We start from the raw sequence: 25,842 nt of genomic DNA on the forward strand, positions 1-25,842 counted from the left end.
GGTGACATGAAGCGCAACGGGCTCTCAAATAGGAGTCGGACTGCGCGGAGAGGGAAGGAGAGGGCGAGGACTTGGTCTGCTACAGCGCCGTGCGTGGAGGGAAAAACGCATCTGACGAGGATGAAAAAGTGAAACCTGCATTCCTGCATCTCTCACCTGAAGTTTGATTCAACAACCAGCAGAAGCGCGGCGCAGCTCCATGAGCGGAAAAACCAGAGGAAAAGAGGATAAAGACCATGCCGCCAAAGGTGAGTAATGAGTTTGGCACGAGGAGGGATGCTTTTTGTGCGTTTTAAAAAAAAAAAAAATTTTATTTTTATTTTTCTTTATTACGATTGTGATTGTGATAATGTCGAGATCAGCATGCTGGCCACTTTATTCCCATTGTCCCCCGAATACTGGGCAGAGCGCACAGTCTTCAAAATACAGGAAACCATCCAGGAGTTTGTGTGCATTTATGATTCCAATGTAAACACATGATTTCTAATTTCTTACATGTTATACGACCTGGCGGCTTTCGATTATTTCACTGGGAAACCACCCATAAACCTTGTATGGTATTTATTAAATTGTGCTCAAGATTAAATAGGCTATAGCCAATACGTGTTCGTCTTCCAAGAATCCCTAAAATGTATTAACGTCCCCCACAGAAGGTTTTCTGGCTCTGGGATCCAATTGCAGTAGCCAACACTCAAATTCATTCATTCTTCGCCCTGGATAGCAATAAAATCGACGCGGGGCACACCGCAATGGAAACTGGGAAACTATTATTGCCATGGAGACAAAAAAAAAAAAAGGGAGTTGCCAGCTCTATCATGCATAATGATCTGTGCATGAACCGCTCATTCATTGAACAACAGATTTAATTTTTTTAATTTTTTTTTTTTATCCAAGTCCAGTGACACTGAGCTTGCCCAGTTAGTAGAAAATCAACTCTCCAGAAGGCATGGTGCACATACTATATTATGATATATAGACTAGATATTAAATTCAAATAGTAATTTGGAATTATTTGAGTACATTTTTCGTTTGGAGTTTAATGCGTTGTTGTAGTTTATCCAGAGTTCAAAGTCAGGTTTTTTTTGTAAGGTTGCTTTTGAGATTTTTAATTGTGAAACTGTGAGAAAAGCACTTATTCTGAAAATGATAAGATTCCAAAAACAAAGGTTTTGTAAGATTTAGTTTGCACAGTCGGGAAACTGGATTAACAACAGTTGTCTTAAATTGTTCCTCATTCCAGAAAGTGTAAAGATGTAGAAAACACACACACAGTGTAAAAATGAATACATTCACATCAACAGTGAACAGCAACATATAGTTAAGTGTTATCAGAATGGTCTTCATCACCAAAAAAAAAAATCACTGAAAAATACAGTTTGACAACACTTGAAAAACAACTAATTGCACGCGTGACACAGGCGGTTCCCAGCATAAATAAGGAAGGGGGGGGGGGGCAAAAGATCTGTAATCGCATGTGTACTTCATAACTCTAGCAGAGACCCAGTGTAAGCTCTACTGGCTGTGTGTCCCATTTGTTGCACCTCACTGCCAGCGTGTCTGCCGCGGCGCCCCCATTTTCCACGTTGAGTTTCTGCCCATCAGTAATCGACTGTTTGAGGCACAACAAGTGAAGGAAGACCAAAAAGTAGAAGGAAGAGAAAGAGAGAAAATGGGAAAGCACGCCAGAAAACGACTGCCACGAATACGCCATGCGGGCAGTATGTCCCAGGCCTTAGGGAGAACCAACCTGGGCGTGTGAGAGTTTCTTCCAAATGGCCACAAGGGGCAGCAGCGAGCCCACTGCACGCTGCAGAACAAACCTGGAAAAATGTCTGAGATGATTGAGACTGGGTTTGATTGGTTATGTGGCACGCGCCTCTCGGGGATGTTGCTGGGGACGATATGCTTCATATAAAATGTAACAGATTACATGTCATCAATTATCAGCTGGCAGTAATTAAAAAAAAAAAAATCCCGCCAATAAATAATAATAATAATAAGGATATTTGTGGAAAAGATAAACAATATATGTCCACAGATTAGACTGAGGCTAGACTACATGTCCGATGGGTTAACTTAAGCTTCTACTGTGCCAGTAAGGGTTACTATAGCAACAGACTGTTTGACTGCTGTCGACAGCGTAGTAATAAACCTTATTTATTTACTCATAAAGAACATATAGCAGGCAGAAAGCAAGCACATCAATCCACAGAAAAAAGCAATGCAACAAAGCCAATAACCGAGAAGGGGCAATTTATACGACAGATCCACTTAAAGACCAGAACATAACAACCCCTGTACGTCATGGAATCTCATTTCAGCAGTCCTGTAATGGGGCTTTTCTTTTTTTTTCTTTCTTTGTTTTTACAGTTAGTCAGCCCTGTTGATTAAGTTATAACTTATAATTTGCAATGCATGTATATGGTGTTACCACCAGTAGTGCTGGGCGGTATGGACAAAATCAAGTATTATGATTGATATTGCAACTATATTGTAGGGACAACTATGGGTGCTTTCACAAAATAATTCCACTATATTTTTGATAAATAATTATTAGTAATGCGGATATAATGACGAAGAGGATAAAGGAAGTAATAGAACAGCTAGAATAGTCGGGTAAGTTCCGAAAATGACATCACTTTACTGTAACGCAGCCTTTAAAAGCACGGAAAGACAACAATTATGCCATATTATGATTTTATGATATCCAAAATCTAAGACAATATACAGTTTTATTTCACGATATGATAAAATGGCAATATATCACCTAGACCTAACTACCACATGAGTGAAGTAGACTAATTATTAGACCTTTCAGTATAAAGCAGCACAGTACAACTTCACAAAGTATCTCCTCAAACATATCGTCTATAGTAGCTTCAATAAAAACAGATAATTCAATCAAGGCAGTATTTACTGAAACACTGATGTACTGTTCTTCTTAATATATTGTGAGCTTTAGCTAAACAGTGATGAAAGCAACAACAATATATTCATGGTAAAAATTAAGAAACGTAGTTGTCCATTCAAGAGACTTACTCAGCAATTATTGAGTCCACAATCAGTAATGGAATTGATTGGTTGAGTCATAAACGCGGTCTTCAACACAACACAAAGCAACAGAGACACAACCAGCAGCGTTTACTCTCACAATCACTGAAATTTATAAAGTCTGTCGTACTTTGTGACTAAACATCTCCTGTAATGACGCTCCCTCTTTCGGATGGACGGACACGCAGGGCTAAATGTCACCTTGTTCTGCTCTATGTCTTATAATACGATTAAGGATTAAGTGTGGATAGAACAAGAACTCATTAACATCTTGTTCTTTAAGAGGTTAGACTTATAAATTGGATGGATGGACATTAGGTGTTGGTACAGACATCCATGGTCCCCTGAAGTGGTTCCCTGAAGATTGTGTTCCAGGATCCAACATTAACCTGTTATGGACACACACTCCCCATTCCTTCAACTGAACCTTCACTTCCCTTTTACTGCATGAGATTCTCTGATAATATGGTGCCATCTAGTGGCTGAACATTCAAAAACTGTTTTTTATTTTTTTTAAATTTTAAATACAGTGATTGAATCCTGGAGAGCGGCCCAGGCTGCTGGCTTTGCCAAAACCTACCTGCTGGCATCTTTGCAGTTTGCTATTTCATACCAAGGTTATAAAGCTACTTTGGGAGGAATTGTTCAATGCTAAAACTGCATTTCAGTTCAATTAAGACAAAGAGATAAAGAGAAAAGCAAAGAAAGGAAGAAATCTGAACATAACTGCCCCAGTCCATCTATCCGTTTAATCCAATAGAGTTTATTTCATCAACGGAAAGCTATGGTGCAGTGATACAATTAGGTGGGCAAAGACAACAATGAAACGGTTTCTCTGGAAATATTGCTCGCTAAGACTTGAAAGTACAGTCAGTACAAGGAGGACAGTCATTTCAAAGATGTTTTCTCAGATAACGTCTTACATTTCTTCCAGCTTTACTTTTGAAGATGCTTGAGTTTGCATAATAACATCCTGCTTCGCTGCCTTCAACGACTTATATGTTCTCCCGTACCGCAGTGGACGCGGCAGCAGACACGGTGCAATCTGCACTACTTTCTGTAGGATCTCGGTAATATAGATGCAGTTGGGCCGCTTCACAGAAAGCACTGCAGCAGGACAACAGTGTGGCTGATAACATAGAGCTATGGGTGGTTGTTCGGAGTACGTACGTAATCTTGGACTGGCAGCACTGCTCTGAGTGACGTTCCTATTTAATGTGCCATGATGGGCTGAGGATAGCCCACAGACTCACTAGGAGATACAGCGCGAAGCCATTAGTTGTGTGTGCGTTTCTGTGTATTTGTGTGCACACTGTGTGATATTGTCTTTTCGTCGAAACGGCTTTAGCGTTTCACTTGTTTATCTAACATGCAGTTATGTACGCTTTGTGTCCCTCTTATTATCATAAAAGCTTCGATACTGTCAGTATAATACATTTTACCATCACCTTGTTCCATATTCAAACTAGAGACTTGGTATTTTTTAATGGGTGAAATTATCAAGAGGTCATCATTTTGTATACGGTCTTATAAAATTCAGCCAGACATATTGAGTAACTTTGGAAAGTTTGGAATCTCTCCTAGAACTGAAAACGGATTTGTGCGTTTGCCAGTGTTTTGGCTTGCTTGAAGTGGATGTCTACCGTAGTGGTTTAATCTGTGACGAATATTTAACAACTGCAGTACATTTTAAAGTCGTTTCCTCCTTTGATGAGCGAGCAGCCGGATCTATTTCACTCAGTGGGCCTGAGGATGGACTCATTCCTCTTTGTTCACAGTTTTCCTGTTTGTCATTCAGTGTGTCATTTTGACGTTGTCTGTGGTACATCTTCAGTTTAGGCAGCGAGTTTCATCTCCATTCTGATATTTCGCTGCTTTTGGAGTGTTGTTTTGGAAAAACTTGAGTTTGATGAAATGGCCATGGTTTCGGGTTTAGGAAACTGACAGGGTTTTTATATTATCGTTGGCAATTAATCGAGAAGATAACTGGCAAGTTAATGATCCTACACTGCTAAACTGAGTTTTTAAAAAGGCAACAGAAGTCCTTTTTAGCCTTTTTTTTAAATTTATTTTTAGACTACTGTGACACTGACATTGACTGACACTGACAAGAATAGTCCCAAGGAGGCCTTGTAATTTGTTTGGCAAGGAGAAATGCTGCTTTTGGTTTGGATGGTGTTTAGCTTTATAAATTCAGGGGTTACTGAGGTCAATAGAGAGTCCTTACATGTATAATAATATAGATTTAGGTGGAGGCCTCTGTGTGCCCTGCTCTGATCTGACACACACAAATACTATAACAAAAACCTACCATTTACTCGCGATCCTTGGATTTAGGAACGGCCTGTTGGCTCCCTCCCTCACGTATTGTGCCAGATCAGCGGGACCTCGAGATGAATCATTAATGACCGGTTCCAACGGCTTAATGGCCTCTAATGTTCTGTAATGATCTCCCGTCAACGCCATGTGCACGGCCTTAATGGATCCAATGCCGTGGAGAATTCTCTGGTTTGGACTTCGGTAATTCGTCCTCTTTTCGTCGAGCAGCCCACAACAGGAAGTGCGAGAAGCCAGGAGCACAAGGCTCCGGAGCTCCACGGGCACAGCATGACTTTCCCTCTCCGTCGATCGGCCTCAGGTAAGACCAGGAGGTACAAACCCAACGAGACTAAACGCGGCCTCTAATTCGGTCATAAAACTTTGAAATGAAGGTGTGCGATTATCGGCACAACCCGGCAATTTCATGCTTTCGAAATAAGTTGTTAAAGTGCTGAAGGATAAACAGGTTAAGTTAACACAAGGCAACAGACCCGCTGGACGTCTCCAAAGGGACTTCTGAAACACTTCCCTGGTGTTATGGATAGGTGGAAGTTAGTGATGGACCTTGCAGTGTTTTTTGGATGATAAACTTTCCATTTTACAAAGTTGTGTTTAAAATAATTTGATGCTTTTGGTATAAATTTGAGTAAAACGTGCGTTTTTAACTCTGTCCGTGGTGCTGGAAACGCAGCCGGACACGCCCTTCTGCTGGAGAGGAAAGCTGGACTCTGAACACATTCATAATAAATGGCCTCGTACTATAGGCAGCGAATGTTATTCGTCATTTTCAGCGTTCAGAATAAAAATGTATCGTTCATCCATTTCCTGAATTGAGACCCTGAACTTTGTGTCTGGACCCTCCGAGCTCACAGGATAGATTTCACAACCCCAACTTCAAATGAAATATGATAGAACTTAACAGAAAACAACATCCTGGTCTGATTTTGTACGCACTAAATGGAAAGCTTTATTGGCTTCAATCCATGTCGGCCTGCAGGGTGCTTTCTTACATCTTCTACTTTACCAAAAATGATGCTGACCAAATTAACTTTGCACCTTCGATTTCACCTTAATGTTCCAAAACATGGGTCAAGTAAAGCTACAATTACATCTGTGGCTTTTTAATGTTTACACATATTTAAGGTCTAGCCAAATCAATCACACTTCAATAACACGTTGCACTGTTGTCCGTTTGTTTTGTTTAATTTGTTGCACTGTTGTTTAGTTTAGTTAAATGTAATATAATTATATTTTTATTTGTATACAAGTTGTGTATAATGTGCATTTTACATTTTATATTTCCCCTTGCGGGATTAGTAAAGTACAGATCTATCTATCTATCTATCTATCTATCTATCTATCTATCTATCTATCTATCTATCTATCTATCTATCTATCTATCTATCTATCTATCTATCTATCTATCTATCTATCTATCTATCTATCTATCTATCTACTGCTGCTTCTGAAGGCCTCTGGTCAGCTGTGTTTCACTGTTCACTGCTGCTGGGTTTCTGTTGGCTGATTATACTCTTGACTGGCATTCATTGTTAGACACACATCTCTATCTGGGTATTTGTTATACTATAGCTTCCTCTTGTCTAACTTCTGCCATCACGTTATTAAACTTCCTCTGGGGGGCACTACGGAGCTCCAACCAAAACTTTGGCAACTTTACCTGCTTATTAATTGGATGCAGCTACTAAAATGTTTTGTTCGTTTTTTTAGGCTATTTACATTTGTTCTCATTGATGCATCAATTTGTCACATTAGACTTTTCCCTTTATATAGATGAAAAAAAAAATCAAATGATTTATTTAAATAGGATATGTTTTAATCCTGGTAACAAATCCATTCCTTATTGCGCCCTCTGTGCTGCTGGGCTGCTCATTTGTTTGATTGCTTTTCCATTGATTACCTTATTGATTAGCTCGTAACATTTACATTTGTTATATGATGACTGCAATCAGAAGCGTTAATGTTCCTCAGACTCTCCTCGTATCCGATTTGTTCACGCTGCTCTTGTTTTGTGTGGTGGTTGCTTTTATGGGCACGTGATGGAAGTTTAATGCAGCATAAAAGAAAGAGGAAGGACTATTTACAGTCATTTCATATTTTGATGTTTCAGGTGACATTACAGGTTGGTTATGAAATCTTTTTTGTGTTGTCTCAGTAAGTGTGGGTTGAGCTGTACAGTCGAAAAAACAACAAAAAACAACCTATATTTATCTGCACATACAAGCGTCTTACCTAACCAGAAGGCCACAGGCGTATAACTTCAACTTCCACATGTTAAAGGCTCCTCCTCAGTGGCCAGGTGCTGGCCTCAGTTCCTGTCCACAGTCCAGCACTTTCTCCACACACTGGCTTCCTCACAGCGGGTTACAGCTTACTGACTGCACCTCCTCTTCGGTCATGTACTTCACCGCTCACCACATCCTGTTGCTCTCAAGCCATCGATTTTCTATCTTTTCCACTGGAGAACAGCATGCACTGCCTCTGCCTGCTGCTCGGCGCCAGGTGCCACATGCAGCTCGACCTCCGCTGTGAGTCTGTTGGCTGTTTATCCGCCGCCGCCGCCTCCTCCTCCTCCTCCTCCTCTTCCTCCTCCTCCTCCTCTCCTCCTTCTTCTATACCATTTGGAATTTTGCAGTTGCCATGTGCCACTGCAGCTGTACCTGCCTCTGACAGCTGTGCATCCCGCTCTCCTGCGGGTGGCTGACATGCATGAAGTGTCTGATTGCTGCTGTCGGCTATATGTGCGCCCCTGCTCCGGTGCTAATGCAAAGGGAACATCTGGAAAAGGACACGGCTCACCCAGGCTGAAGTGCTCTCTCTGTTATTCACCTCCTTCTCGCACGCTGCAGCCTTTCAGCAGTGGTGAACCTCTGCACCAAAATAAAAGGAGAGCCCCTCCTTTCTCCCTCCCTCTCTCTCTCTTCTCCCACACTTCGCCAGCTCCTTCTCTCTTCCGTTATTGTCTCCCTCACTTCATTTCCCTTTTTTTTTTTTTTTTTTAATATTTTTTTTAACGTATTTGGCATTATTTTTTCTCCACCACCTATGCAATGCTTCCTCTCTCTCCTCATCCTCCAGCCCTCTCTCTCTCCCTCCCTCCCACTGACACACTCAGTGCTGTATCTCTCCAGCTCTTCCTTTTCCCCTTCACTTTCATTCATCATTCTCTTTTCCAATCCATTTGAAGGTTATTTTCTACAGGCTTCTCTCTCACACACAGGCACACTCAATATCTCATTTTCTCCTTCCCGCCCCTCCCTCCCTCCCCCTGCTTCTCTTCCATTATTCCACCTCTCATTCATTCACCTGTCTGCCTCCTCTCAGCCTCTCATTTCGCCGTTTAGTTTTCCTCCTCCTGTATATACCACACCACCCTCCCCCTGCCCCTCTCGTCCCCCCTGCCTATCACACATCAGTATTCAGTGTAACATGTAAATATCATGCCACGTGGGGTACAGGGCTACAGGTGCCCTATGAGAAAGAGATGCCCGAACCCCCCCCCCCCCCCCACCCCCACACCGCCCAACCTCATCCGACCCCCCTTCCCACGCGGATACACAACACGTACATACGTACATACATGCATACATACACTCTCACCCCTCCACACACACCCCACCCTCCACACCCCTCTTCCTCGGGGCGGGCAGGGCTGCAGCAGTTTTATGAACGGCACGGCTGCATCATGATCCCTTTCCCACCGAGCCAGCCCCGAGCTCTTTCATTGACAAACACTCCGGTTGCTGCATTTCTGTCACGGACAGCGTCGAAGAGCGGAGCATCGCTGGGGGAGCGGTGCAGAGCAGCAGCAGAACAAGAAGAAGAGGAAGCAGCAGCAGCTGCAGTGATCCTCGGCAACAAACCCCGGTGTCGTTCACACCGGTTTATAAGCTGTTGATTCGCCGCTTGAACCCGGACTGGATCCTCACGCACCGCTGATCTCCATCCGCGCTCTCTCGGGACACTCAGAAGAACCGCCCGAGGGGGGAATCAAACAGCTTTTGCCACTCGGATCCCTTGGGGGATTTGAGGCGGCGTCCTTAACGCTCAATCACTGGCACAGATATTGGATTTGTTTTAACGACTTCCATGAAGCGCCCGGACGCACCGATGGAGGATTCTGGACGCATTTTGAAATCACGGATTTCTGCGAGACTGCAGCGGCCGGTGTGTGATGCGAACTAAGCCGTGGGTGGCGTAGACCCCCTCCCCGCACCCCACACACCCCCACCGCCTTGTCCGCGAACACCCTCTCTAACCGGGACGCACAGCCTTGTTTCACTCTACAGGGGGAACATGTCCCGGGCAGCGGCTATCGCCAGCTCCCTGATCCGCCAGAAGCGGCAGGCGAGGGAGCGGGAGAAGGCGAACGCTTGCCGCGGCAGCGGCAGCCCGAGCAACAGCAAAGGCGCAAACGAGAAGCCGAGCAAGCTGAACGTTTTCTCGCGTGTCAAACTGTTTGGATCGAGGAAGAAACGCAAGAGAAGGCGACCACCAGGTCTGAGGGTGGGGGACAGAGCAGTCGGAAAGCCATGGGCAGAACCACCACCTCAACCATCTTCATCATCACCATCATCCAACACCATTTTTTCCCCTCATCTCTCAGCCAGGCTCCTCATCACTTCATCATTTGTCTGGATAGCCTAGTATCCTCCTGGCAATGGGTTTGGAAATATTCCTGTTGCATGACTCCACAAACATCTCATGTAAATAACTTTATGTTGTCCCACAGCAAAGTGTTGTGGCGGCTTCTATCCGTGATAACTGATATCAAAAAGCAGGATCCTCTGTAAGCAGAGCTCGGACTAGTCTATCATGGTACATCTGTCAATTATTATCTGATTTTTACGAGTGCCACCATGTTCAGGGGTCGAGGATCGATACTGGGCCTCAGGCCCAAGTGATTGAAAGTATAAACAGCTTCTCGCCTCTGACACTTCCGGCTTCCTGGAGACTGCTGGATTTGATACATGTGATCACAGTAATAAGGAACGAATGCAGTTAATTCCTCTCCTCTCCTCTCCTTTCTTCTCAGAGCCCCAGTTAAAGGGCATTGTGACCAGGCTTTCCAGTAGCCAGGGCTTCCAGCTGCAGATGCAGCCTGATGGCACCATTGATGGGACCAAGGATGAAGACAGCACCTACGGTAAGTCTAACTCTTTGGAGAGACATAAAAAGCTACTGTCCATCTGAATTTTTTAATTTTTCTTTCAAAAACCAATTTGCTGCTGCAATTGAAGATTATTTTCATTATTGAATAATCTGCCAGTTACTTTCTGGACTTACTGATGAATCATTTTGGCCATAAAGTATCAGGAAATAGTGAAAAATGCAGAATGAAGATTTCCAAGAGGCCAAAGCGAAGTTTTGAAAATGCAGTTTGTTTTGTCTGGCCAACAGTCCTAAGCCTGAGGATATTTAGAGAAAAGTATGAAATCATTCCATTTGAGCAACTGGAACTATGTTTCATATCCACACTTGGAAAAATGAAATATATAATCAATTATATAAAAAAATTTTTTTACTGTCAATCAACCAATCTTTTCAGCACTAAAATCACCTTTGACTGACAGTAGTTACAGAAAAGACATCTCTGCAGCATTTTAACAGGGTGAATCCTTTGTACTCTCAATAGCACCTTCAAGGCTTATGAAGTAAAGGAACATAAAACTCGTTACTGTACAGTAGAGACGGAAACCATTCTTACTCATCGTGTAGGTGTTACTTCATGCTGCAACAGATGGAAAGTCGAGGAATGATTTAATTTGATTCCTATATCCTCAGCATCCAAACCCAGTTAAATCCAATTTAATGATAAACCTTGCCCTGTAGCAATCCTTTTGATGTGGGCATTTTAATTCAGCCAGTCACTCAACAACATGTCAAGTCCTCATTTAATTAGGGAGATGGCGCATGCCCTTCCTCCAAATGTCAGACGGCAACACTGCAATCTATCCGTGTTGAATGCTTCCCGGTATCCACAGAACATACAGTGTCGTGTTCAAATCCCTGAAATGACCAGTGATTCTAGTTCACCTGCACTTTCTCATACACACACACGTGTGATTGATACGGCTAATTCAATCCTGTTGTTGTGGTGGTTCAGACAGCAATCACTCTCCTTCTCGTGCGTAGTTGGTGTTGCCAGCATCTCACATTAATCTCTGCTACTTCTGAGGGCACCAACTGTTGTGTGCACAGAGGACGAGGCGGCTACAGAGTGTGCTCTTTTATTGGATGATTACACGCTGTATACATCCTGTTAACGCCTACCCACGTTAAAAAAAAAACGGTCAGTCGTGACTCGGTTCGGACGCATAATCCATGAAATCCACATCTCCATATAACTACAGTAATTATAAAGAACACGGCTGGTTAAATGATCATGATTAGACAAGGGCCTGACTCATTATACTGCTGGGAAAACTTATATCCTTCCTACAGCTACGTATACTGTAAATACCTTTTTTTTTGCTTGTACCTATGAAAGCACAACAACAGAAAAAAACAACAAAAAAAAAATATCGGGTTTAAATTAAATCCAGTGTAATAAAACAGACTTTAGTCTGTACTTATTTTGCTGCCACAGAGATCCTTTGTTCAACCATCATGCTCATATCTTTAAATGAAATCTGACTGCCTGATTTAATGTTATATTTATTCACTGTTGTGTATTGAAAAGCGTGGGCCAAACAGCTTAACGTTGGTTGGTTATCGCATGTTTATGAATGTTTTTTTTTTTAGCATTTTGAATCTTGCGTTGTAAAAATGTCTTCTTAACTCTACTCGTTCAAAAAGAAACGACTTCAGCCTTTAAAACATTAGTCGAGTGATAACTTAGTTGCTCAGTAATTATTTCACAAGATGATTCAACGGCAGCTTCGAGCGTCTACTTTTCAAGTAAACTGTCAAACGTTCTCTGATTGCGGTTTCGTAACTGGGAGATTTGCTGCTTGTCTCTGATTCATTGGTTTTGGGCTTTTAATTAAGCAAAAAGAAAAGAAAGACAATTCAAAGGCATCATTTTCTGAGTGGGAAACGGGCACTTTTCACCACCTTTTGAAAAGCTAGCTGACACTTCAGCTGGTAGTGAAATTGACCTTTATTTGTAGCTCTCGAAGGAAGGTTTTCATCTGTATGACGGTGCTGAAACGTGTCCTCGCACTAAACCAAATGTTTACCGAGCCTCGGTGTGCTGCCACAGAGATAACTCTCATCCAAGCTTAACACAGAGAGCTAAATTGTTAGTAATCCATTCGCCTCAACGCCTGACTGACCTTCTAAAATAGCTTCTCTTTGGCAAAATGGAGGCGTCATCATGTTAGTGATATTGATGAGGACTTCTGTCCGTTTCCCCTCTGTGTTTGCTGTGAGGATGCTTATTTGTTCGCTGTGTGTGTGTGTGTGTGTGTGTGTGTGTGTGTGTGTGTGTGTGTGTGTGTGTGTGTGTGTGTGTGTGTGTGTGTGTGTGTGTGTGTTGTGTGTGTGTTGTGTATGTGTGTAAACTATTTGTGTGCATGTGTAGCTGTGTTCAACCTGATCCCGGTGGGGCTTCGTGTGGTGGCCATCCAGGGTGTCCAGACCAAACTCTACCTGGCGATGAACAACGAAGGCTTTCTCTACACCTCCGTAGGTCAACCACAGATACACACCACCATCATCATCACTGCAGACTAAAGTGTCTTCTTTGGGTTAGGTTGAGCAGTGAAGCAGAAGGTTTCAGTGTGAGCTGTCTCATTATCATCCTATCCTTATGTCAATACTTTAACTGCAGTGCCGCCTTTTGAGCCGGCTGCCACAGGGTGTTATAATCCGCTGTGTGAGCCTCCCTTATCTGTCTCCTCATATTGTGGCTTCTCAGGATTGATTTCAGATCATCCCTCAGCCTCCTTTTGTTTATCCCCCTCCCGCCCCCCCGCCCCCCGGTCGCCCTTTGAATTGAAGACGACTCGTGTCCACAGCTCCCAAAATTGGTTTTCATGTCTTATCCCACTCAACATACACACATACACATGAGACCATCCACTCTGTGCATATATTTCCTCAGGCAGGTCAGAAGGTGACGTCGGCTGCGGTGCACCGCATTTACTGCCTCACTTTCGCTCGTGAGCATTGATTGTGGGCGGTGTAGAAGCAATAACAAAAAGAATCAACAAAAATAACACGCGCTTGCAGCCATCTAAACAAAGCTGTGAAACCGAAAGATGAAAACTAACAAAGAGGAAATAGAAAAGTGGCACACACCTCGATGTAATAACAGCCATGCTGCTACGCCTCCCCTCGCACGTATGCCACCCCAGTATCTGCTCCATCGTGTCCGGTCCTGGATGCTCCATGTTGTTATTCTGAGGCTTCAGTCATAACATTGGTATCACTTTGTCTCATCTTCTCACCTGATATTAAATGCAGAATACAAACACATATTTAGAAGTACAGACACAAACCACATTCATCTCTGTTTTTGTACTAAATGTTTTTGATGATCGTGCGTTGGCAAACTTAATCAAAATTCATACAAAGATTAATGGATGACGGAAAGGACATTCTTTCTGTAGCTTTCCGTTTCCCCCGGCAACCTGGGCACCCTCTTTCTCTCAGTGGGCTGGTTGGTATTCAAGGGAGTAGCCGGTTGCTATGGAGACGCAAGAATAAGGAAATGCAAATGTCAGCTGTCCTAAGTCGGTGCGTTTTGTTCTCGGAGACTACAGCCTGGCCGAGATAATGATTCAAAGAGCAGAGCCACTGATGGATGAATGCACTGATGGCGATATGGAGGAATGATTGAACACGTTTTTAATGGAGTTCCAGCTACAAACTCAGATCTGCTCAGATATTTATATTTATTCTAATCTGTGTCACACTTTCCACTCAGGAACATTTTACCCCGGAGTGTAAATTCAAGGAGTCGGTGTTTGAGAACTACTACGTCACCTACTCGTCCATGCTGTACCGGCAGCAGGCCTCAGGCCGGGCCTGGTACCTGGGACTCAACAAGGAGGGTGGAATCATGAAGGGGAACCACGTCAAGAAGAACAAGGCCGCCGCACACTTCATACCGAAACCGCTCAAAGGTAAGACAATGAGGAGGAGTAAAACATCTCACATGAAGGAACAGACTGAAGTTTAAATTAAACTCGAGTCTTTATTCTGTAAAAAATATAAATGTTCCTCCACTTTAAACACTTGTTTAAATCTCCCTAAAACTTCAAAGGATTCAATAATATGTTTTGTTTACTGTTGCTTTACTTGGATGTTTGAGCTTCACTGTACAAAATGATATCTGCTGTGTTCAGAAGGCTGTTTTCATATTCATCTGCTGCAATTCTCTGAGCTCATCTTAAATCTCAGTTTAAATAACATGGAAAGCAGGATTGTGGGACATCAAAGCATTTGGAAGCCACTTTCAATACACACATACAGAGAACAGACATTTCACTGACGTGGAAGAATTCCTTGATCTAATAGTTTCACCTTTAAGATGAGACACATTTGCCTTTTTCTGGATTTGTACATTTCTAAGAAGCTTAATGAACTTTTTTTGTTGAAAAAACAATATCAGAGGAGTGCGTCTTTATCTGTCTTAAAACTTGTCTGGTTAGGATCTTTAAATATTCATTTTAAATATGCAACAATCCAAGTTAACAAGATGAAAAACATATAATCTCTCTTAATAACCACAAATCTAACTCGGTGTGTTCTTCTAGAATCACACTGCTTAAATGAAATATACGGGTGAGTTTGACAGCTTATTTTTATATGTGTGGTTACAGGGTCCCTAATGCACGACAAAGTAAGGCCTGTGGTTCAAAGCAAACCCAAATTTTATTAACAAAATGTGAGCAGTTAAACTAAGGGGCAATAAAAAAGAAACATGTGAGCCAACTGGGCTGAATCCACAAAAGAAAAGTCCAAAAGCGGACTGTAACAAGTCGGCATGAAGATGAAAACTAAGAACTTACATGGAAGCAGGAGACTGAAACGCAGGAACAGAGAGGGTGGAAAATGATGAACTGCCAAACAGTGACAGAAAACAGGAGACACATAAACAGAGGAGGCGGATGGTGAAGTGGAAACAGGTGAAAATGATCATGATCAGTGGCAGACGAGGGAGAACTTCAAAATAATACGGGAAGCTCAAAAACAGACAGAAAGAAATACTTAAAGAGGGACAGAAAACCATGACAGTTATTACACAAAACAATCAAAAGAATATTTCTGAAACTGAACTCGTGTTTTATAAATAATGTATGAAGATTTAATTTTATACAAGGGAGACCTTATAGGGCAACATTAGTATGACGGACAGCTGAAAGCACATGCTGAAAACATGGTGGGTCGTGGACACATTAATATGTCAATACACAGTTAATTTAAGAAGAAAGCTGCCAAAAGATGGCACATGATGAGAGGTCCGGCTGCGTACGTGTGCCATGGAGGCAGATTAGAAAAGGAAAAGGAAATCAGCCAATGAGTTGTCGGTGGCATACAATAAAAGCATTGGCTCAAATATTATAAAGGACATAGATAGTTTGCCATCACAGGTCATGTATTCAGGCAGCCCTATTCCTGGGTCTGACTCATCGGTGCCTTTGAACATTATATCATCCAAAGGAAAGAGAAAATACCTGCAAGAAAGGAAATAATATTACTATAAACACAACAGATCACATGACCAGCTATTAGAAAAGTGCTGCTGGTAGAAATGAATTCATATAATTCGCACCCAACTGTTCTCCAGCTTTACACAGCAGTTTATCATATTTCAGTTCATTGCTTTGGGTGTCAGACCTGCGACTTGTTTTTTTTTGACTCTCTAAAAGCTCTACAAACCTCCCTGTAATAAACTACCTGACCAGCACCGAACTGCAGACACACAAAGTTAGCTAAAGAGTCCCATATTCCCCCCGGGAATTAGTGGAGGGCAAAACAGAGCTGAAAGGAGAGTGAATGAGGAACTTAACATTCATTAGAAAGACACAAACACGACTCCAAATAAATGCTAATGTTGCTCCAAATGTGCTCAGTGTGCAACTACGTGACTACGAGGGGCAACACCATGTTAATGTTACATTACGGCTAGTTTCCATTTCCTCTAAAAACAAAAATAAACAGCCATTATGAGATTAAGGAAAAGAAACATTATGTTCTCAAAATTATGCTTTCTTCTTTTTGTTTATTTCTTGCTAGTTAATGACTAGAAATCATAATTTCCCCACATTTATGGAGTGTTATAGCGCAGCTTAAAACTATAGATATTCATCTCTGACAATAAAATCAGGAATTAAAACCAGAATTAATTAGACAACCGTTAAGTAAACCTCAATCATCTCTGTGCAGAGGAATTATCTGACTGAACAAGGCTGTACATACCAAACATGGGTGATTCAGTGAGACCTATTTCTGAATTAATGATTCTTGTCTTGTGTGTGTGTGTGTGTGTGTGTGTGTGTGTGTGTGTGTGTGTGTGTGTGTGTGTGTGTGTGTGTGTGTGTGTGTGTGTGTGTGTGTGTGTGTGTGTGTGTGTGTGTGTGTGTGTGTGTGTGTGTGTGTGTGTGTGTGTGTAGTGGCCATGTACAGGGAGCCGTCCCTCCACGACCTGACAGAACTCTCACGTTCAGGCAGCGGCACACCGACCAAGAGTCGCAGCGCTTCGGCTCTACTTAACGGTGGAGGGAAGACACCCAGCAACAATGATTTATCCTAGCCCCCCGACCCCTCACACCTCTCACACACACACACACACACACACACACACACACACACACACACACACACACACACACACACACACACACACACACACACACACACACACACACGCACACACACACACACACACGCACACACACACGCACAGATCTCAGGCCGACATGCCCACACATCAGGCTGTTGAGGGGTAGGACGAGGAGACGAGGAGATGGGAGAGGACGAGGATGTGTTCTTCCACTTAACGGAGCCCACTGTGACTGACTGTGATGTAAGTAGATCAAGGACAATCAATCCGTCTGGCTCTGCTGCTCTGGTCTGCAGAGGGACGGGACCTGCGAATCTCTTCCGTCGACTACTCTTCCTGCTGTACCGTAACCAGAAAGAACAAGTGAGGGAGGGAGAGAAAGGAAAGGAGGGACAGAGAAAGTCAGTCAGTCACATAGTCAAATAAACAGACTGTTACAGAGAACCAAAGAGTCCAAGTATTAACTAGCTAGGTTTATTGCTATGAAAAGTTGGCCACAAAGTTACAGACAGCTACAAAGGAAGGAGGAAGTTCTTTATCTACTCTACCGTACGCTATGTTTACACAGAGCTCATGGGGTTAAGTCATATTTTTAAAAATGACAAACATATTCCTTGTACACTTATGAGGACTTATCATTTGTTTGCATGCAAGTGCGCCTGTGTGTGTGTGTGTGTGTGTGTGTGTGTGTGTGTGTGTGTGTGTGTGTGTGTGTGTGTGTGTGTGTGTGTGTGTGTGTGTGTGTGTGTGTGTGTGTGTGTGTGTGTGTGTGTGTGTGTGTGTGTGTGTGAGAGAAAGAGGGGCTGAGTACATGCTGTGCTTGCTGTGGGTATGTTGTGTGTGTGCGCAAGCATGTGTCTGGGGGGAAGCGGGATGGAAGGGGGTGGGGGGATTTTACCTTTTTAAGATCTGTTGTATATCAGACAAACCTCCTGAGGGCTTTAGCAGGTTAATATAAGGTTTACTGTATATGCTTCCATGCTTACTTCTTGCAAGCAATGCTGTTGTTTATCTTTCCGTTTGTTGTTGTCGTCCCTTGCTGTTTGTTTGTTTGTTTGTTGTTGCATGGAAGCTTGTGGACCTCTGCTCAGTAGCAGCATGCCGAAGGTCCTTTTTTTTTTTTTTTTTTTTTCCCCGGTCTTACGTGTTCCTGACCGAAGGAGAACACTAGTGAGCCAATAGTGTCGTACCAGAACACTAGTGAACAAATGCGAGGGTGTTAGAACACTAGTGGACCAATAGAATTGCACCAGAATATGAGTGGACCAATGGTGGTGGACCAGAACTTTGGTGAACCAATGGGAGCACAGATTAAGTTAATATTTTGGCTCCTGCTGTGGACAAACTAGAAATGCACTAAATAAACTCTTTCTAAAGAAGTGAATTTCTTTGTCTAGTGTCTGTTCATTTTTTTCTTCTTATGCACCAGGCAGAGTTCGTGTCTGTTGAAAGGTTTTGAGTCCAGTTTACAATATTAGAGAATGAATGAATAGCAAACGGACTGCTCATATCTAAAGGGTCAATTTAACCAGATTACACATGACATTGTTATTATACGTAGCTCCAGTGGTGTGCTGATAGTTTTATCTTACCACCACAAATGGAAGAGAATTCTGAAATGGTCCTTATGAAAATGTTTTGAAATGCTGTGTACCAATAAATTCCATTTATCTTTATTATAGTGGGGGGAGGGGAAGGGCGCAAAAATCTCAAAAAGATAAGTTAGAAATGTGTTTTTTTGTTTAATTTTTATGACTTGAACTTTACATTTTTCAAGTAATTCTGTTTCAGTTGACACAGCAGAACATGTTCGCTTTATATTTTTTCATTGCGATTGTGGTTGGACGACAGGTACTGAACATTTGAATATGTAATGTGTTCACGAATTATATAGTCATGCCTTTGATGGGACACTTTTCCCCAAAATGCACTGCATAAAGGAACAAAACAAAAAAAAAATTAAAGCTCATTTTGGACATGGCTAGAAACACCTCAGAAAACAGCAATTAAACATTTTAAGTATTTTGTTACATTTTTGTTCACTAAATATAAATATAGCCTATGGAAGCAAGAATGTTCAAACAGTTGCTATAATTTAATTCCACCACTAGGTGGCGCTTGTAGTTCAGAGCTTTGATTATTTGATTGAACTCTTCCTCTTCAGTGAAAAGGTGTACAACTTTCAACAAAGAAACAATATGAAACAATCCAGTCCACAAAGTTTCTCGATAAAGTAATCATTTACTCCAACATGTGTGTGTTTGTTCGTGTCTCCATGACGAGCAGGGAAAACCAACACAGGCATTTTATCTTCAAATAGTTCAGCTCGGAGGGGCGTGACGGCTAATCTCCAAGACATCTATGTAATCACACAATACAACATGATAAAGTGCAAAAGTCAAATATGAAAAATACCCATATAATGGTTTAAACCAATCTTTCACATTGTAATAATAAACATTTAGTCATTGGTTTCAGGAACAGTGTCATACTCAATATACTTTCCTAAAGGTTTAAATACACAACATCTGAGATACTTCTCTCATTAATAACGATAATTTAAGATTACTTTAGTTTTTCATGTCCACGTACTGTGTAAAAAATAAAACCAGTGGGTGTGAGGAGGAAGTCTTCTAACTCTGAACTCACAGTGTTGAAGAGCTGCCCTCTCCCTTTGGTATGCATTTAATTACATTTTCACTTTCTGCAGCCCTGTGCAAATGTAAACACACATGCAAAGTCACACGAATGTACAGTAAATATTTCATGTTCAAAGTGATCCACATTAATACTGTACTGGTGCAGTCGAGCCTGTCATATTTACAGTGGCTGAGGCTGCCTGTATGTTTTCTGTAGATAAAGAAAAAGGGAAGAATGTGTCACAGTCCGTCCTCCTCCTCCTCCTCCTCCTTCTCTTCTTCTTCTTCTTCTTCTTCTTCATCATCTCTTCAGTGCCAGTCATCCTGCTCTTCTCGCGCTCTTCTCCTACACTTCCTTCTGTAACAACTCAGTTTTTTTCTCGACATGAATCCATCTGCCAAGCGGTTTATGTTCAGTCTAGGTCCCCTTCTTTGACTCCCACTCCTGGAAACCATGAGACAGCACAAAATGAGGAAAAACATTTCTCTGTCCTTGCACATAAACAAATATACAGATATATACACACACACACACACACACACACACACACACACACACACACACACACACACACACACACACACACACACACACACACACACACACACACACACACACACACACACAGCAGACACATGTTCTCTACCTTTGCCTTCTGCATGACGTTCCCCTTTGAGGAGGCGTAAAGAGACGGAGGGCGTTTACGAAGCTCAGACACAGAGTTGACAGGCACAGTCTCATTGTAAACCTTTTCAACCTTATTGCCCTGTGCCTGCACACACACACACACACACACACACACACACACACACACACACACACACACACACACACACACACACACACACACACACACACACACACACACACACACACACACACACACACACACACACACACACACACACACACACACACACACACAAAAACAAAAACAAACAAACAGTTAATATCAGATTTCACTCATTTAAATAAATAGATTGTCCACTTCCCTGGTATGTTTCCTGGCCAGCAGCAGTAAACTCCTGGAGTCATCGCTGTGAGGTTGCCAGGCAACCTAAGCAGACTCGAGAGGGTCACTGCCCACGGGCAAGAAACATCACTCGGGAAGAAGGGGAATAATTGTATTCCCGTCAAAAATTACTTTAAAGCAAAATCCAAAACGATATATTGGGATATACTGAAAATTGGCAATAAAAACCAGCGGTGGGCCACAGCTCCCTTTTTAAAATCTATCTTAACACAGTCCCATTGAATGCACATCCACAGCTCATGTTCTGTGTAAAACTCAATTGTGAAGTTGCTGAAGCTAATATGAGATTTTAGCAGTTACCGTCTTTTTAGTACCACAATCCTCCATACTAAAAAGAATAATTTCAGAATACACCCACAGAAACTCAGACTAAACTATTAAAACCTCATATCAGCTTTTTCTGAAACTTGAAATTAGTTTGTACTCTTGTCTTAGAAATGTTTAACTCTTTCAATGAGCATACTGTATGTCAGTATTGTTCCAAGACATCATTTAAAGTAAATTCATAAACTCATTAAGATGCACAGTAATTATACTTATGACCAGAGCTTCACTGTTAACAGAATCTATTACTAAAACTCTTGAATTTTCCGTTGCAGTTCGCAGTTCATATCCCTGCACAGAGGAGTTTTAGTGTGAGCTGTAAAGCAGACGTGTGTGTGTGTGTGTGTGTGTGTGTGTGTGTGTGTGTGTGTGTGTGTGTGTGTGTGTGTGTGTGTGTGTGTGTGTGTGTGTGTGTGTGTGTGTGTGTGTGTGTGTGTGTGTGTGTGTTGTATCTGCTGACCTTAACACTGATCTTGGTGTCAGTTGGAGGACCCAGCGCTCCTCTCGCCAGTGATTTCTTCAGATTTTCTTTGACTTCTGTCAGTCTGAGCTCCAGCTCCACCCTCTCCTCCTCCTTCAGTTTACACAGCGACTCCAGCTCGGCTAGCCGCACTTCCACACCATGACCTGCACACAAATACACAAACACACACACACACACACACACACACACACACACACACACACACACACACACACACACACACACACACACACACACACACACACACACACACACACACACACACACACACACACACGTAATAAGAGCCGCTCTGAAGGTTAGGTCTAAACGGTGTCGTGTGTGTGTGTGTGTGTGTGTGTGTGTGTGTGTGTGTGTGTGTGTGTGTGTGTGTGTGTGTGTGTGTGTGTGTGTGTGTGTGTGTGTGTGTGTGTGTGTGTGTGTGATGCGTCTCTGACCTGTGTCGATCTTCATACCCTCCTTCACCTCCTTCTTCTCCCTGCGGAGAGTGATCAGTGAATTTCTGAGCTCCTCCTTTTGCTTCTCCAGCTCCTCTTTCTGCCTCAGGTACCGCCTGGCATCCTCCTCTGCACGCGTCTTCCCGTACCGTGCGTACTGATTTACATCTGAGAGAAAGAAGCAGAATAGAAATACATAAAGCGAAGCTGGTGCAGCTTTGCAATGAAGGAATATCAGCCATTCAGCAACTTAAACTACCCACTGTGACAAGGCTTCGCTTTACGCCACAATTATGATCTGGAGAGGTGATGGAAAGATTCTTTTGGTTTTGTTTTTTTCCTTTTTATGTACATGTTATGTTATACTTTGTATAAACAGGAGGGATATGATGGAAAGAAAAGATTCGTTTCTTCCTCTTGTTTGCATTGGGGCTCTGAAAAGTCTCTTTGGGTTTCTCTCTTATTTGCAAGTGATTCCTTTTTGTTTTACTTTCCGCATCTAATTGACGACTCCCCTGTGTCCTTATCTTGTGACCTACAACCAACTCCGTATTACCATACGAAAGCAGTTGCAAAGGGAATGGGGGTGACGGTCAACTGTTTGTCACACTCTATAAAAGCTGCCCTACGGAGGAGTGACGTTGCCCTTTTTGCTGGACACCTCTCTTTGAGGGTGGCATGTATTTGCTCCTTCTTGCAAGAATAAATGTCCGATGTGTTTTGATTTTGAACCAAGCCTCCGAGTAATTTTTCCAACAAGAGGTCAACCGGCCGTGGTCACATTTTCTACCATGTAATTGGCATTTGGACAATCTAATAAATGTGAAATGAAGGGAGACTCACTGGAGGCGTGTCTCTTAATGGTGGCCTGCTGTTCAGTCTTTTCCGAGTCCCTGCTTGAGAAGGAGGCGTGCCGTCTCACCTGGCCTGCTCTGCTCTCCACATCCTCTTCCTGCAGCGGAGGAAAAGATCAAGTAAATTCACAAAACATACTGGGTCCATTTTATGATTTTTGGCTGGTACTGCTTGACAAAAGACATACATTTAAATGTACAATAAGAGAATAATAAAAGCCCATATGTTGGTGTGTTCTTTTACTTTTCCTGGTTCTTTTACTTTTCATGGCCCATAAATAACAACATTTGAACATTGTAAACATCTGGATTTTAATATCTAAAACCTCATTAGGAGTACTGAGGCTCCAGTGAAGCTCAACACGGAGCGCTACTAAAAATAAAAAGTAAGTTCTTTTGTATTCTGTAAATGTGCAATAAATGTGACAGAGAGAAGAGAAGATCAGTGAGGAGGGAAAGAGAGCAGAAGCAGATTAAGGCTTGGAAAGCTTTAAACGTCTCAGTGTTTGGTGGTTTTAAATGATAACAAATGATTGTTTCCTCACCGCAACACTTTCGTAGACGTCATCGTAAGTCCTGGAGTCTATTGAAGCACGGCAGGAGGAAGCAGCAGTGGTAGTAGCCCACCTGAGAGGAAAGAACAGACAGATACGAAAGAAGGAGGCTCATGTATTTCAGGATTTAAGTTATAAAAAGAGACAGAAAACTTAACGACACAGAAAAAAAACACTGTCGGAGGTGACTCACAAGAAGGAGTCTCTGGCAGCGTGCCGTATGTCAGTGAGCGTGTCCACGTCGATGTAGTCGTAGTGCAACTCTTCGGGGAAGAGTGGCGCTGCCGGTCTCTGCAAACAAAACACCCAGCCAGCGACCAAGATCCTCAGAGCAGCTGGCCTGATGGGAACACACACACACACACACACACACACACACGCATTTTAGCAGCTGGATTTCCACAGAAATGTAGGTGTGGCATCCCTGCGTCCAAGACTTTCCATCTCATCTGTATCCACCATGTCATTAAAACAAATTCTGTGTACATTACACAGATAAACTTCCTCAAGATCTTTTCATGCTGTCGTGTCGCACCTCTAGAGCTGCCAGTTCGTTGCCTCCCTGCAGGATGCGGAGGGAGAAGGGATGTTTGGGTCCGAGGCCGCCTGGCACCACCTCTGACCCTTTGAGCGGCACCACGATAAGCGGGGGCCGCTGGTCCCCGGGGTCCTTCCGCAGGAGCAGGCTTCCATCTCGCAGCACGCACCAACGCTCCTTCCATGTTCCACTCAGACACACACTGAGGTAGCCTGTGGAGAAGGTCAGAAGAAGGTGACAGCCAGACATGTTCAGTATCTCACCACCTCCGAAGTCCAAAAATATCAGCTAAGTGCACCCTTTTTACTCTTATATTAATTTCAAATTTATTGAACAACAAATATTTCCTGAAAATGTACTTCACTCAGTTTCACACCAAGTGATATATTCAATCCTCACCAGAATTCGTCAGGCAGCAGCATTGAAGGAACTTTACGATCTCTTCTCAAGCTGTTATGATGAACCCACCACTGTACTGGTATCATAGAAGCATTACTGCTGCGAATTCTATGATTCTGTCATTTATTTATTCGAAGATTGGCAATAAAGTATGTTTTATTGAGAGGATTAATGGGCGGCATTGTACTACAATAACTACACAACGCAGAATCATTTTACAGCACGATGGTGGTCACAAGTTTTTGCCTACAGTTTCATTTTCTCACTGTTTTGAAATGTATGTCATCGGTATTAAGTTGTTGTTGTTAACAAAACTTTCCCCTTTTGATTCTTAAGATTGAGATGACAAATGACAACCCACTAAGTAACCAACGAGCCAAGCAGCTACTTGATCAGGTTGTGTCCTCACCACAGCGAGGGTTGTCATGGTGCCCAGAAGACGAGGGGGGCTCTCCCGGTAAAGGAGGTTTCCGTTTGGAGAAGGTGATGATCCGATTGATTTTCTTCCCCGCTGCTCGGCTCATCGATCCCGTCAGCTCTGAGAACGCGCCGCGCTTCCCCCTGTCTGAAGTCAAACACACCCTGGAGTTACATGATCCAACTAATCAGAGAGATTATGGTGCTTCATCATTGAAGCATGTTGCCGTGTTTAGCGGAAGCAGTATCAGAATCACTTTCTAACTCAAAAACATCATCAGTCACATTAAAGCAAAAAACACAATGAAAACTGTTCAAGTTTTAAGTGGTGGACGTTCATGTTAAAAAAAATTTTTTTTTAAAAATGAACCACCTTCCAATCTGGATTCAGTTTTTTTTTTTTTGCATAAATAATAATTCTTGTCATTTCAGAGATGTCTTTTATGTATTCAAACAAAGCCTTGGGTGTGTTTGCGAGCACGTTTTGAATGTACCAGGTGCTGCAGCGCTCCGTCCACCCTACTTCCCATGATGTCAGTGGGACACAATCGCAGGAAGACGACAGGAAGGATGTCATATCTGCTTGTGCCTCGCTTCCTGTCTCTCTCTCTCTCTCTCTCTCTCTCTCTCATGTGTCTCTTTAGGTTCAGAGTCGCTTGGCCAGTAAACAGGTTGTAGCAACACCAACGCAACATGACTGTGTTTTGACCTGTTTTCTGAACCTACATCATAGATCCGGTGGTTTATCCTTCCTGATTTTGTAGATAGAAAAACAAAAATAGTGAATGTGCTTTCGATCCTTGCGTGTGCGTGTGTTTCCATGTGTGCTCTTGTAGTGAGTTCCTGAGAGGGAGGACGTTTACGGAAAGCGAGGACATTTCAGACCGACTTTATTTCCTTTAGGGACTATTGGAAGGTTAAGACTTGGTTTAAGGTCCGGGTTAAGTCAAGTGGCTTGTGATACTAATATTCATACTTATAGTCAATAATGAAGTGTCTTCAACATTGTGGGGTTTTATGAACAACACTAAGTATACTTT

The 25,842-nt window shown here is 42.6% G+C and overlaps 2 protein-coding genes across 3 annotated transcripts in view; one reads left to right on the forward strand and one right to left on the reverse strand.

Moving 5' to 3' along the window:
- fgf13b (fibroblast growth factor 13b) lies at window positions 1–18,506 on the forward strand. Of its 2 annotated transcripts, none has more exons than XM_069718956.1 (5): window positions 1–248; window positions 10,424–10,534; window positions 12,914–13,017; window positions 14,261–14,459; window positions 16,953–18,506. In XM_069718956.1, exons 1-5 carry the CDS (start codon window positions 200–202, stop codon window positions 17,090–17,092), a joined length of 603 nt encoding a protein of 200 aa, XP_069575057.1. In that variant the 5' UTR covers window positions 1–199; the 3' UTR covers window positions 17,093–18,506. The 2 variants fall into 2 exon arrangements, with proteins under 2 accessions (XP_069575057.1, XP_069575049.1); XM_069718948.1 differs by lacking the exon at window positions 1–248 and adding an exon at window positions 9,051–9,886.
- LOC138632977 (actin filament-associated protein 1-like 1) overlaps window positions 17,829–25,842 on the reverse strand; it is a 19,558-nt gene continuing 11,544 nt past the window's right edge. Inside the window, 10 exon segments of the mRNA XM_069718925.1 lie at window positions 17,829–20,206; window positions 20,409–20,534; window positions 21,580–21,746; window positions 22,041–22,208; window positions 22,884–22,992; window positions 23,440–23,521; window positions 23,642–23,718; window positions 23,720–23,788; window positions 23,984–24,198; window positions 24,795–24,950. Of these exon segments, the coding sequence (XP_069575026.1) occupies window positions 20,180–20,206; window positions 20,409–20,534; window positions 21,580–21,746; window positions 22,041–22,208; window positions 22,884–22,992; window positions 23,440–23,521; window positions 23,642–23,718; window positions 23,720–23,788; window positions 23,984–24,198; window positions 24,795–24,950 (1,196 nt within the window). The 3' untranslated portion in view covers window positions 17,829–20,179.

Source organism: Brachyistius frenatus, unplaced genomic scaffold, assembly GCF_029030835.1.
Source record: "Brachyistius frenatus isolate BFR_SWC_R1_liver_20210118 unplaced genomic scaffold, ASM2903083v1 Contig_5, whole genome shotgun sequence".
NCBI classification, from domain to species: Eukaryota; Metazoa; Chordata; class Actinopteri; family Embiotocidae; genus Brachyistius; species Brachyistius frenatus.

Bases quoted from the DNA above. Each gene is read 5' to 3' on its own strand.
- fgf13b (XM_069718948.1), top strand. From the start codon at position 9,685: ATGTCCCGGGCAGCGGCTATCGCCAGCTCCCTGATCCGCCAGAAGCGG. The intron at 9,887-10,423 runs GTCTGAGGGTGG...CTTTCTTCTCAG, and splicing joins CAAGAGAAGGCGACCACCAG to AGCCCCAGTTAAAGGGCATT. The intron at 14,460-16,952 runs GTAAGACAATGA...GTGTGTGTGTAG, and splicing joins CATACCGAAACCGCTCAAAG to TGGCCATGTACAGGGAGCCG.